Source organism: Arachis duranensis, chromosome 3 (assembly GCF_000817695.3).
Source record: "Arachis duranensis cultivar V14167 chromosome 3, aradu.V14167.gnm2.J7QH, whole genome shotgun sequence".
Classification (NCBI taxonomy): Eukaryota; Viridiplantae; Streptophyta; class Magnoliopsida; order Fabales; family Fabaceae; genus Arachis; species Arachis duranensis.
The window spans coordinates 127253032-127267906 of NC_029774.3; the positions used below are offsets into that span (position 1 = coordinate 127253032).

A 14875-nucleotide genomic window follows, 5' to 3' on the forward strand; every position below is an offset into this window, starting at 1 on the left:
TAACAAAATCAGAAAAATAATAAATCATAATCAGAAGCAGAAACAAAACAAAAATAAACACAGAAGCAGAAGAAAATGCAGACACAGAAGCAGAATTGGAAGCAGATGCATAAGAAGAAGCCAAAGTAGAAGAAGAAGCAGATGCAGAAGAAGAAGCAGAACCACCGGCGCCGCACCTGCCTTTTCCTCTTCCGTCACTGCCTCGCACTTCGTCCTTTCTCCTTCCTCGCGCATCTCCCTCTTTTCGCTGTTCTGCTTTCCCGACGGCAGCTCGTGGGCGAATCGGCAGCGACGGCTCAGCGGCGCGATCTCTCTCCAAGGTCCGATGACGACGCGACGGCGGCGGCAAGCCTTAGCAGCACTGCACGCATCTCATTTCCCTCTTCTCTTCTCCCCCGTCACAGCCCCTCTCTCCTTTTTCCTTTCTTCTTTCTTTCTCTCTTTTGGTGGTGGGGTAAATGGTGATTCCCGACGGCGACGGCGACGGCGACTCCAAGCTTCGCCGGCGCCGTCCCCCTCCCCCCGCCTTTCCCTTTTCCTTTCTCCCCTCCCCCTTACGTTGTTTTCTCTTTTTTTTTATTTTATAATTTTTTATTTATTAGAATAGGTGTAATTATTAATAAAATAAAAAATTTTATTAAAAAGGATGATTTTAATACAAAATAAAATATTAAGGATGATTCTAAATAAAAATTGAATTAGAGACGGTTTCGATTCTGACGCAAAATGTTAGGGACAAAAAAAATACTTACTCCTTCAATTAATAAGTAACTAAGTTATTTAAACATTTAGTTAGAAAGAAGAGTGCTAGGGGTAGCAGATTTTGTGAGTTGTAGCAATCAATTAGTCATTAATAGTGTATTTAATGGTGTGAGATTTTATCTAATGGTGGTGGAGAATCACTAATTTTTGTTTTACTGACTAAATGCTGATCAAATTTTAACAAATCTGCTGATTTCCTATACTTTTTCAATTAGAAATTCAATCCATAATAGTTATCCACTTTAGAAAAAAAAAATACCTATCCTTGCCCAAAAAAAAAGAGTTTCTCTCTAGAACTTTGTTCGCCTAAAAGAAATTAATCACCACAGTTATTAATAGTATATACTTTTGAGTGATGAAAACAAAAAGACGCATAGGTGTAAGAGCTCCAATGAAAACTATAAATATTAAATATTGATATAATTTTTGGTAAGTATATTATGAAAAAATATGAGAAGCTAATAGAGATATTGTACAATACATACAATGAAGTTAAATTAAAAGTTAAATATATTATGGGCAATTAATTAATTTTAAATTATTTCTAGTTAATTTAAAATTTGAAACAAATTAGAATTACCGTCAGTTATAGAATCAAAACAAGAACCCCCTCTTTCAATACGCCTTTATCTCAATTCTCTCAATTTTTCCGAGAATTTTGCCGGTGCAGTAGCGCGTCCACGATCACCGCCTACTGTCCAAATCTATTCTCCCTATTTAGTACCCAATTTCTCTCCCTCGCACCCTAATCCCTTTCTATCAAACCCTTAACGTCGTGCCGCCTTACTCATAACAACCCGACCACCATTGGCGCAGGAGGGGACGCGAAGGGCAGCAACATGCCGTCACGCTGCCGCGTCCTCGCTTCTTCTCTACCCAACCCTTATCTTTCTTCTTCGTTTTCTCAACCCATATCACCCCAACCATCACCCCCCCAGCCAACCAACCCCGTCAAACCGTCCATAACCACCATTGGCGACCACCGTTGCCCACCCTCTCTCTCTTCTCTTTCTTTTCTTTTTTCCCATTTTTTCTGTCGTGTTTGTTGCCCCACGCCCCTGTTCGCGCCTGCCAGCTCTGGCAAGCAACACCCCGGTGCAATCCAGCAGCGGTTAAATTCTGTGCTGTTGCGACACCATCACTGCCCCGTTCTTCTTTCTCTCCTTCATCAACGCAGGTTCCATCCCTTTCATTGTCCCCAGTTCTTTCTATTTTATTTATTTCATTGCTTTTAATTCTGGTTTTTGCATATAGATTAGGTTTAGGCAGTGACGGACCCAGAAAATTTATGTTGAAGGGGTAAAAATAATACACATTACTATCAAAGGATATATTAATTTAAATTTAAAAAAATAAAAGTACACATTAACTATTCGAATACAAAAAAATTAAAAATTACAGTAGCCGCTAATTTTCTTCTCTTCAAATTTTGAAGGTACTTCTCTTCTTTTTTTTTTTATATTTTGAAAATATTAAATAATTGTTTCATTATCAACTTGATTGGATGTCTCTCTTTTTGTATATGTAACTAAACAATCATTCAATCACTCATCTTCCATTCAACCACTAGAAATATTTTTTCTAATGGAGTGACTTCAGATTCTAGTAGTAGTTTTTTTTAAATATTTTTTTATTATTATTTGTAAAAATAAAAATATATATTTTAAATTAGTAAATTGATCAATTCACTTTAAAAATTTATATACAATATAATTACATATAATAGAATAAAATGAAAGATAAACAAATAAATAATAAATATATGTAAATTAAGAATAAAATAAAATATATAAATTCATGAAAAGAATAAAAAAATAGATTAATACCTAAACTATAATTGTTTGAATTAAAATTTGCAATTGAAAATATCAAAAAGAGAAACAATGAAATTAAAAGATACATAGAGTCATAGAGAGTTATACAAAACAAAATAGAGAATTTAAAATTTACCTTTTGATGAAGAGAAGATAACCACTAGACAAGGAATAGAAAAAGAAGGTTGGAAATATGAAACTAAGAAAAGGGTTTAAGTGAATAAATGAGTGACGACTGGAATTTGAAAATGGTAAAAAACTAAATTTAATTATGTTAACTAATAGTCAAAATGATAAAAAGATAAAATAGATTTAAGATTTTAAATAATTGGATTTAATTTATTTATAGTGGGATTATTTAAAATCTAAAATGAAAACTTATTATATATGTATTTTTTTTTTGTTTAAAAAAATAAAATCACAGTGGAGGCAAGTGTCCCCCCATACCGCTGTGTAGGTCCGTGCCTGGGCTTAGGACTAGTTAATATCTGTTGCTAGATTGAATGTGTTTGCTGGCTGAATTTTATGGATTGATTGCTACTTCTATTGAACTAAATGCTCTGTTTACACATGATGTACACCATATGCTCGATGAAATGTCTAAATAAAATTTTTTGTTTAATTCTTATGTATGGCCAGCATTTGACTTAAATTCTATTCTCATGATGTATTATAATTTACAATTGTGCAGTTTTATGTGATTTTTAATGATGTTTGAGCTTGAATTTTGTGATGCACTTGTTTGTGATTTTTTTTTATCAAAACACCAATTTAGTTAAAAATTTAAATGTTATCAATTGTTTGGTATATTTTTAAGAAGTGCATACCATGTTTTATTGAGTGATTTGAATGAAATGGTTTATTCATGTTGGTTTTGAACATAAATAATCACATGCATCATCACTCTGACTTACGTGTGTATATCTTTTTTTTTGTGATTTTACAATGTGTTTCCAATAATAAGTGATCTTTCTATTTTAGGTTATTGATCATAGTAATTCTTGTGTATTAGTGGGATCATAGTACTATATATCACTTAATTCTTTTGATTGGCTTTTTTTATTTGTGTTCGATTGCAGGTTGTGGAAGTGACTGAGCTAAAAATTGATGAGACGCAACGTGATCATATTGTTGAGTTGGATTTAGTTTATCATTCACTGAATTCAAGTATGCTTGAAGTTGTTGCAGTTAGATATAAGTGATTAAGTTAAAATAGACATCCTATTACATTGCTAAATCCTACTTAATTATGTCATATTTCATAATGTAAATTTACCACTAAGTGTAAATTTTTTCAATTATAAAACATATGCCGTTAGTATCATGAATATGTGATTAAAGAGAAGTTTAGCAGATGATTATTTCTATTCATACGTGGATGGTTATTTAAGTAATCACATGTTAAATATACTGTCTTTCAGTTTAATATGGATTCGGATGGTTACTTTCATAGACAAAATAGATGGTTATTTTTGCCGCCTGATAAGTATATCATGATTAAAAAATATTCTACCAATACATTCAACTAAGTTCAGAAAATGAATGAGCAATCACATGTTAATCTTCATCAAGTCTCCTGAACAAAATCTTAATACTCCAACTAGGGAATTAGCTCAACAAACATTTTGTATTGAAAAAAAAAATTCCTATTTATAAATATAATAAACTGGATGGTCAATTTCATATGAAATTGGATGGTTACTTTCATAGACAAAATAGATGTTTATTTTTTATGTTTGGTATCGAGGGCTGAAAGGTGATGAGGGAGATGTAGTGTCAACCAACGGTGCTGCGGTGGGATGGTTATCGGAGCTCGCGAGGAAGAGGGTGAGAGGTGTGCCGTCATTCACAAAGAAGGAACTGAATAAAATTTAAAATAAAAATTGGAATGTTAGAATTAAAGTGAAACTGAATAAAATTTAAAATAAAAATTGGAATGTTAGAATTAAAGTGAAACTAAAAGGGTTTGTTACACTAAGGTAAAAAGTGGGTATATTTTCAATTTTAATTTTAATTTGGCCAAATAAACAGCTCATTGTACGCATTGTATAGATATTTCATTGGCTCCCTAGCAGGATTCTTAAAAAAATGAAACGTTTTTAGCCATAAAATTAGGCAATTTTATGTCAAATTGATTAATTTTGGATTTGTTTAAATGGTCCTATGCTTTTTTTTAAAAAAATGTCTAAAGATCGAATTTTATTTTATTTTTTCATATGATTTTTAAATACAGAAATTATTTGTTAAATACAATATAATTTTCTTATAGAAAATAATTATTGTATTTAATTCTATCATACTTTAATATTTTTTATAGGAGTGTTCATAGATTGGATTCGATCTGCATATCTGCGACGTTTATCTGAATTCAATAAAAATTGTGGATATCGATCCAATCCGCAAAGTTATCGGATCCGATCTGATCCGCATATTACTAGGATCGGATTGTGGATTTCATGTAGGTATCCGCATATCCGCGGATCTGCAAAAATAAATAAATGAATAAGTAAATATTATTTTTATGTTTTATTTCAACTAATAATTATCATATATACTATGTTATTTTATTTTTATTTTTAAAAAAAGTATATTTAATAATATTTTAAGAATAAAAATATTTCGAAGAGTGAAAAAAGAGATTTTATTGATATTTTTTAATAAAAATAAACTCTTAAAAAGTGCGGATCGAATCGAATCTAAACTTAAAAATCGTGGATATTAGATCCGATGATTTTAGTACGAATCGAATCGAGATTTTGGTCATATTCAATTCGATCTAATTTGCATCTACCCCCAATTTTTTATAAATATTTTTATCGTATTAATTTTTTGTGGATAATTTTGTTGACGTTTAAAGTTTTAAATTTTTTTTGGGAATTATATACGTGTATATATAATTGTTTAGATGCTTTAAGAAAAAATATCAATGTAAAAATCTCTATAAATTATAATTGTTAAATTTCAATAGAAAAAAAATATCAATTAAAAAACTTGTACTTATTTTTATAAAATCTTGGTCAGGTCATATAATCATAATAGAACTAATAATATGCAGAGGTTGGGCCATAGGGGCATATCTGTACCGTACCACATTGCAGTGAAGTAGCTATTAATTAACCAACACAACTAAAGAAAGAAAGGAACCTCATTTTTTGATCTTTCCCACAGTTTGAAGGGTCCCACTTGCAATCGCCAATAGAAACTTAAAGTGGCAGTTTGCTTAATTAAAATAAAATACATAGATATTATGCCGCTTAATTACTCATTATAGAGTCTTAACAACTTAGTTTAGAATAGATTGCACACTTGTCGAGTTTGCTGCGACTGTTACTGTTGGAGTAGGATTCAGATATTGACTTATCACAAATTCATTCTCATACTCCAATTTTCAAAAGTGTATCACCCAAGCTAAACACTTCTATTTTTATTTTTTATACTGTATTATTTTCAATGAGTTTTATGTAAGAGTTTTTATATTACGTTTTAATCATATTATTAAATTTGTAAAATTTTTATATTTAATAAATAATTAAGTTAATTTTTTTAATATGATAGTATACGATTTACACCAAAAAATATGATAATATATCATCATATACTTTATAATTTGTATATAAATAATACATATAAGATAAATCTAATTTAATTAAGGATTTTTCGAACCATTACTTGAATAACACTAGTTGAAAACTTTTTATTAACATATATACAATTGGTTTTCAAAGATCTACACTACATTCAAAGTCTTTTTTTTAACAAAAAAAAATATACGTTTAAAGAGTACATTTGATGTATTTGTTAGTAAAATTCATAAAAACAAAAGTAATACTAGTGAGAGTTTTAATTTTTTTCACAAATTTTAATGGTTTAAAAATATTTTTTTTTTTCAAATGTGATAATTTTGCTCCTGAATTTACTCAATGGGTGGTAGACTGGTAGCACAATTCTCATCTGGCTGACGCCATTAATGATTATTCTACTCTGTATTTATAATAACAAAGAACAGTAGATAAATAGAGTATAAACTATAGAGTTACTTCAACATTTGACAATACAATGAATGAAAACAAAATAAAAATTCATAGTAGTTTTTTACACGGATACAAGTGTAATGTAATTTTAATTTTAAATATTATTTAAATCATTCTTTATTAGTAGTATATGTGAGTTCAATTATAAGTAATTAGTCACTTTAGTATATGTCAATTAAAATATAAATTAGTTTAGTTTAATATATGACTATCATTAATTATAGTAGAAGTATATAAGAAATATATAAAGTATAATTACATAATAAACAATTTTTAATATTTTTATTTTATAAAATTTAAAGAAATGAGAATAAATCATTTTTTCTCCCTCAATCTTTACTTTTTTATTCATTAAATCATTAATATCACAATTCAAATATCTCTAAGGTATGAGATTTTCTTCCTGTATGATATGATAACTTTGTGTTAATAGTAGGAAATTGTATAAGACATTAAGACTCTTATAAATGCTTTTCTAAATTGGAAAGTGTACCCCGAATTTAATGTGATGAGTGGACTAAGCCAACTAATATTTACTAATAAAAATGACGTTTTTGGATAATATAATTTATTAGAGATAACATAAAAAAATAAAATCAATTTTTGATTAATATAATTTAGATTAATGTTATATATTTAAATTTTTTTATTAATCAAGTCTAATTAAATTAATTTAATATAATAAAAATTAATTATAATTAGTATTATTCTAAATTTTATTATTTAATTTAATTAGACAATTTATACAAAAAATTTAAATATATAGTATTATTCTATAACTTATAACAGTATAACTAATTTTTTTCATCAATATTAAGGTGTGATTTAGTAAAAACTTTTAGACACATACTTGTGTTTTTTAGTATCACAATGATTATATTACGTGTTTAATAAATAAAAAAAGTCGTATATTTGTGTTTGTAATTTTTAAAAAAATAAAAGTATTTTTAAAAATATTTAAAAATTATTTCAAATAGTAGAATAGATGGTTAATCACCATTAATTTTACAATTTTTATAAAATAGTGTATTTTATTATCTTAATTTAAGAGTCTAATTTATTATTTTACCAATTTTTTTACTTTAGAAAGTCTTGATCCATTCAGATAATATTATTGAAAAAATTTAATTCAAAAAAAAATTCAAATTTTATTGATTTTTCCTTTATAGAAAAATATTTCTAATTAAGGACTATTAAAAATAGAAGTTACGAAAGCATTAGTATTTATTAGTAGTAGTTTCGGTTACATTTATTTAACAATAATAATAATAATAATTAGAGTAATATAATTGCAAATATTTGCACCAAAAAGCAAGGAAGGTGGAGAGAATCTAGAAATGGGCATTTGGTATTGATATCCTCAAAAAGGCAGAAATAAATGGAATTATTTTATTCAAATTTATAGAAACAAGAGAGAGAAGAGTGAGAAGTGAGAGAAGTGAAGAAAAAGCAGAGAATAAAAAGAGACCGGATGTTGACAAATTTCATGTCACTGTTGTTCTTAGAAGGTCGTTTGTTTGTGTGAAGATTTCTTATCTGGGATCTCTCTCTCTTCTCTCTTCTCTCAAAATCCCCCTTTTTTTTTTCTCCCAAAAAAACAAAACCTTCATTTCATTCTCTTCTGCTTCTACTCCGTATCAGAGAGAGAAAGAGAGAGTTACCCACTCTGACTTATTAGATCGAAATCGAACGATCTAACTTCCTTCAATGTAATTGCTGCTTTCAGCTAACCCTTTTTTTTTGTATTTTTGGTATAGTTCGAGTCAAAAGGCCTCTCAATTTTTAATTGATTTTTTTTTTCTTAGATTCTTGAGTGTTGAATGGTAGAATCCATGGCGGATTCTTAAGTGCCGGTCATATGAGGATGTGGCTCTGAGGTAATTTTCCATTAATCGCAGTGATTTTCCATTAATTAATTTTTTCTGATTTTGTTTTTACACATGGAATTCAGTTCTCGGCCCCCTGTTGCTTTTTCGCTGGCTTAATTAATTTGGATTTTCAACTTAATTATTTTACTTTCTTTCTTCTTAATTTTATTTTTATTTGTTGGTTCGTATAACTGGGATGTTGAATTGTGTAATTTCGGTGTGTTAGATTCTCTGAGGGGGCAATATTCGTTTTTCAGATTATTGTTGTATTGGATCTGTTTCGTTCAATATTTTTCTTTGAGGTGATTTTTCATCTCTTTGGCTATTGAAGAAATACGGGGAATTGTTTTGTTTCTCTAATTGCATTGAGGTAGGACTCGCATAGTTCAGCTCGAAATCAAGTAGGATTTTGTTTTGATTTATTCAGTCTCTCATTATTCTGAAAAGGATTTTGGTCAAAATGGCTGTTTCAAGATTAATTGGGCGAGTCTGAACGGGGTTTCATGCATTTGGAAGCATGTACAAATCTTTTATTGCAGAAAGTGCCGAAGTTTTATTGGGATCACTCATGCTTGTGCTACTTCACTGACAGTAACTGTGTTCTAGCTGTTTTAGGTGCTACCTCACTTTGTTAAGGCAGTGAAATTGTGAATTTGTAACTTCTCAGTTAATTATTTCTAATGTGGTTATTACTGCCTAAGCTATGATTAGCTTGATTTGAATCTCCTTTTCTTGCTTGAAAATACCGAAAGGGTCAACTTTGCCTAAAGAAAAGGGATTTAGTTAATAGTTTTTTCTTTCTTTTTTTTCCCCCAACAGTGTAACTTGAAGTCCTACTTTTAAGATAATGTTTCCTGCACCTTAACCATTCTTGTGACTAGGTAATCTGAAGTAGTTTCTGTTTTGTTCTGCTAGGGTTAGACATGGCCAGATTTCTCATGTATATTTTACCCATAATTCGAATCATGGGACTTGTGAATTTAGTCAGTTGCATTTTTTGGCTTTCCAAAATTAAAATACATGATAACTGCTAGGAGCAATATTAATCCTTCTTGCAACCAACGTTTTCAGCCAGCAATAGATGCTTTTTGCATGTCATGTTTTTTGGTTTAAGGTTCTTACTGATTGAGTACTTCGTGCAGTAACCTCACTTTCGTCTAGTCCATGTCTCTAACACGTTGATTTTGTTTTACATCCTCCCTTTAGGTAAATAATTTTACTTTTTTTTTGTGTGGTCAATTTAATCTTTTCACTTTAGTCATTGTAATTAAATGCTTGGGCTGATAGCAAAAACTTGTCTTAGGAAATTCCTTGCTTGTTATAAATCCTTTTTTAAATGCATGCTGTTTCTCTTCTTAAATACAAGGTGATATACAGAGTTCAAAGGAGTAGTTGTTCACATAACTTGGGTGTGGGATCTTTATTTTCATGCGCCAGAAGGATTTTATTGAACTGTTAATTTAAAATACATAGATCAGAGTCATACATTCATACTTGCATATTTACATCTTCCTGTAATGTATGAGATGCAAGGGATATGGATGGGAACTGTAAGATGTGTCAGGTAATGTGTGAGAATAATTTTAAATTTAACTGTGCTCAATTATCAGGGATGGGAACCAAAGTTCAGAATCTCCCAGGATACTACTCAATGAGAGATCTTAATGAGGAATCCAGCAGTTGTGGCTGGCCGCTATTTTATGGGGATAATAAAGCACTGGTAAATGGGCAGTACTATCATGATTATATGCCAAGTGCTACTACAGATGCATGTTCAGCTTATGAAAAGGATGCTGTGAAGCAGACAATGCTTGAGCATGAGGCCGTATTTAAGAATCAGGTGTGGCTCCATTTTCCCCTTGGCCTGTAATTCAAATACTATGTTTTGGAAAGGTTCAGGGTGTTTAGTGTTTAGGGTGTTTAAAGATAAAGTCTTATTAGTCAATTTAGAAATACCAATGGTCATGCATTTTTCAATCTCTAGGATGGTTGCTAAGTGTGACTTAATCTTTTTAATCTTATTAGCACTAGTTTTCTGGCGACATGGTTCAAGTGGCAGTAGCATTCAGCTTAATTTTATTTATACTCCATAATTGGTGAACCTTTGATATATTTAAATTACGTATTTGTCAACCAGGTCTTTGAACTTCACCGTTTATACAGAATACAAAAGGATTTGATGGATGAAGTTAAAATGAAAGCATTACACAGGAACCAGATACCTGTTGAGACATCATTTTCCGCAGGTCCATTGGCATCTAGAATAACATCTGAAGATGGTAAAAGATGGAATATTCCTGGATTTCTCACAGGAAGTTCTAATTGTGCCAAAACATCTGTTTCAGGCATTGAGGGTACTTGTTCCCCTTCAAGTTCGAATAAAGGAGCAAATAAGCAAGCTAGTCTGTTTCCGTCCCCAAATGGGAGTAGTTCAAAAGATGTTGAGGTGCTGGAGTCCAGACCCTCAAAGGCGAGGAGAAAAATGTTTGACCTTCATCTCCCTGCTGATGAGTATATTGATACTGAGGAAAATGATAAGCTGAACGATGAGAAGATAAGTGGTACGGCAATATTTCTTCCTGAAAGAGATTCCAAACATGGAAAGGGAGCCGATGTAAAACCTTTTTTTGGCAATGGTGGGAACACTGGTAGCCAAGAAGACACTTCAAGATCTGAGCAGTTTTTAAGGAGCAGAAGTGGTTTGGCTGACTTAAATGAGCCTGTTCAAGTGGAAGAAACAAATGAGACTTCATGTGTTCCATTTTCAAACCATAATCAATATCAAGAGGCACCTGAGTGTTCTGATCTATCTGCCAAACAGAAGTCAAGGTTTTTTTGTTTGTCCAGGGAAGAATTGCTAAACTCACATCATGGAACTGACAGCTGGGCTCGAAATAATGGATATTCAGAGAGCAATGAGAATGGAAAAGGATGGATTTCTTCAGTACTGGAGGCAGGTTAGATCTTCCATTGAACCCTTCTCCATCCCCCTTCCTCCCCGTCCCTTTTTTTAGCAGCGGATCATAGTAATTTATAAGAAACTGACATTAAATTAGGCTGATAAAAGAGATTTGAAGCCCAATGAAAATTTAGATTTTTATTATAGCTTGATGGATGAGTGCACTGTTACCTTTATCCTCATTTAAAGTTGCAAATATTTCTTTTTGCTAGTTATTTTATATTTTTTCTCCGACAGGGATTTAGTAAATTATAAGGAAGCATATAGTTTCTCTCTCTTGACTATATTTTGGACTAAATTCTCTTTGCGAGTATGTGGTAGAAATCAAGTATCACTATCATTATGATTTCTTATTTAAAAAAAAGGGTATTCATATGATGTATGATAACTTGTGCCATAACTATTTTGTTTTTAATGCTTACAGGGCATGCTAAAGGAGATTCAAAATACATCCCCCAAGTCCACAAACAAGAGCATTCCCCTTTATCTTCCCAAACAATGAAAGATGCACTCAGAAAAACTCATGAGCCTACATATGGCTTTCAAATTAATCAAAGCAAGGCTGAGTTTTGGAGGGTAAAAAGTGATTTAGATACCAGTGAAAGACATTTTGCATACTCCACTAATAAACATCCAGAGCCTGTTGGATCATCACATAGACCTGGTTTCTTTGCAATCACCCCTTCCTCTGATTTATCCAGGTCTTGGTCTCATTCACCTTCTTTGGAAATGGCAAGTGGTAACCTAGGCCAGAAGTTGGTGTCTATTCAGACTGCGCCATCTCAATCCGGTGCCTTGAATAGGAGTTCCCAGCCACAACAAAGCAATGGGATTTTGGGAAATAGGTGGCATACAAATATTAATTCAAAGCTTAATCCAGGTTTTCAATATGATGTACCTGTTCAGAATGGGTTTTACCCTGGGTCTGCATCTGGGTCCAAGGAACTTTCAGTGAACATCTCTTCAATCAGCTATGACTATCTCAACCATAGTAATGACTGCAAGAGAATTCCTGAACACTTCAACAATGGTTCAGCAAAATACTTTAAGAGTTCAAATTCAAAGTGCAATGACATGACATCTGGAAAAGATATTAACTTGAATGTAATGCTTTCAAACAGCTCATCCAACAGCTTGGTTAGCCAGTCAGGTCTTGGAATCAGGAACAGTGAACAGAAACGTGAGGAGCAGCTTGCAGTGTTGCCTTGGCTTAGAGCCATGTCAACATGTAAGAATGAGGTGCAAAATGCTGATAGAAGCTTAACTGCTGGAGAATCAAGTTTTTCCTATATTGCTTCTTTATCTAACAAAGATGAAATTAGTAAGGGATCTGGTGGAGAATTTTTGCGCAATATAGCATCAGGTTTGCGTACTAATGATATTGAGCGAAAGGGGACAGAAATATGTGAGGGCTCTACTGTTAAGAAAATTCTTGGTGTTCCCATATTTGATACGCCTCAAGTTTCTCCTAAGGAGCCAAATTCACTGACTTCTCCCTCCTTATCAGTTCCTAAGCCATCTGGACTGCAATTACTGAAAAATAATGGGAAAAACTGGCTACTTGATATTAACTTGCCTTGCGACGATGATGTTATTGAGTTGGACGATGAAGCTGTCACTGAAACTTTTGTTAGTAAGAAAGGATCTCCTGCAACAGGAGGCAGCTCTAGAAATCAGATTGATCTTAACTTGAGTATGAGTGAGGATGAAGAATTTGTGACACCTCCAACCACCAATGTAAATACAAAGGCAGAAATAGATCTTGAGGTCCCTGCTCTTCCTGACACAGAGGAGGATGCCACTCCTGAAGAAAGGCAGATTGAAATTCCTGAAGTATTAATACCAGGCCCACCAAACATGGACGAACAGCAGCAGGATGAAGTTATAAAGTGTGCAGCAGAGGCTATCGTTGTCATGTCAACTCTTTGCTGCAGTCAGGTGGATGATGTGATCAGTATTCCATCAGGAAGTCCAATGGAGGACCCACTAAGTTGGTTTGTGGATTTCGTGTCGTCATGTGTAGATGATCTGGAGAGAAAGCTTGACAATTCAAGGGAACATGATGGTGAGGATAATGAAGAATCTTCCTCAGGGGAAATCGATTACTTTGAGTCCATGACATTGAAACTTGCAGAGACTAAAGAAGAGGACTACATGCCCACGCCTCTTGTTCCAGAAGACTTTAAAGTGGAAGAATCTGGAACAACATCATTACCTAGTCGCACACGAAAGGGGTCGGCAAGGAGAGGAAGGCAGCGGAGGGACTTCCAAAGGGACATCCTTCCAGGCCTCACAACTTTGTCGAGGCATGAAGTAACCGAAGATCTTCAGATATTTGGAGGGCTTATGAGAGCAACGGGTCATTCATGGCAATCAGGGTTAACCAGGAGAAGCTCTTCTAGGAATGGAGGTGGCAGGGGAAGGCGGCGGGTACAGGTTGGGGCAAGACAACTAGAAGGCCGCGAAGACAGCGTTGCCCGGCGGGTAATCCTCCAACGATCCGGTTAATCTAATCACTGTAAGAGTCTTTAAATATATAGATGAGAATTATAGAGGGTAAGCAGGCCCTTTTCCTGTATTGATGGATAGAAGGAACGCATGATGTTCTCAAGCACGGGTATTTCTCTTTGTACATTTCATCAACCCGTATTTGGGTATTATATGTTTGAGTGTGACTTGTTAGTCATGCTGTGATAGATACCAACTTGTACTATTCTTAAATAATGTTGCATGATTTTTTTTTTATTTTTTTTTTATGTCTGACTCTATATTGAGATGTATACCAGTGAGTAGCTTCTCTGTTCTCACTTGGATTCTTAATTAGTGATTTTTAGTTGCAATGCATACAAGGATGCATGCTTGAATTATATAGCCTCCACCAAAAAGGACTTTTTGGCTCCTTAGCTTATGAAATGGATAATAGTAGATGACATCATTGTTCTGAAACTCAGTCTTCTATAATTGTGTTTTAAGGATTCAATTATCATAGTGTTAGCTATATTAATTCGCAATCCCCTAGAATCATAACTTTGAAGTTGTTAGTGGAATAAAAGTACTAGGGTGTTGGCGTGTTGCTATTGCAACTTACAAGTAGAAACTAGAAAGTTTTAATAGAAAATATAAATTAAAATGTATTTTTTCATATATTGGAATAATTAAAAATGAGTTTTATTTTTTAATTAATTTCTTTAGATCACTCCGGCTATATCCTTTTCTATAATTCTATTTTTGAAAAGGTTTTACTCGAATGTTTATATAAAATATATTGAAAAAAAGTTTACTCAATAACGAATGAATAACCTTTAATTAATAAGAAATGGTTACTAAAAAAAATTCTGCTAAATAATTAACGGGGAGTTTAACTAACAATAAACTAATAAATATTTTTAAATTATACTCTATATTAATTAATTGTTATTAATTAATAATAATTTAAATTTT

The 14875-nt window shown here is 32.2% G+C and overlaps 1 protein-coding gene across 1 annotated transcript; it reads left to right on the forward strand.

Annotated features, from left to right (window-relative positions):
- Positions 1-8038: 8038 nt before the first annotated feature.
- LOC107481072 (uncharacterized) lies at positions 8039-13942 on the forward strand. The gene is made up of 5 exons (XM_016101285.3): positions 8039-8484; positions 10086-10315; positions 10613-10721; positions 10821-11432; positions 11859-13942. The coding sequence occupies exons 2-5, from the start codon at positions 10088-10090 to the stop codon at positions 13940-13942; spliced, it is 3033 nt and encodes a 1010-aa protein (XP_015956771.1). The 5' UTR covers positions 8039-8484; positions 10086-10087.
- The last annotated feature ends 933 nt before the right edge of the window (positions 13943-14875 follow it).

What these genes read in the sequence shown, in the direction of transcription:
- LOC107481072 (XM_016101285.3), top strand. Translation starts at nt 10,088, where the DNA reads ATGGGAACCAAAGTTCAGAATCTCCCAGGATACTACTCAATGAGAGAT. An exon ending in TGAGACATCATTTTCCGCAG is followed by an intron (nt 10,722 to 10,820) that starts GTCCATTGGCAT and finishes CATCTGTTTCAG; the next exon opens with GCATTGAGGGTACTTGTTCC. An exon ending in TTCTTCAGTACTGGAGGCAG is followed by an intron (nt 11,433 to 11,858) that starts GTTAGATCTTCC and finishes TAATGCTTACAG; the next exon opens with GGCATGCTAAAGGAGATTCA.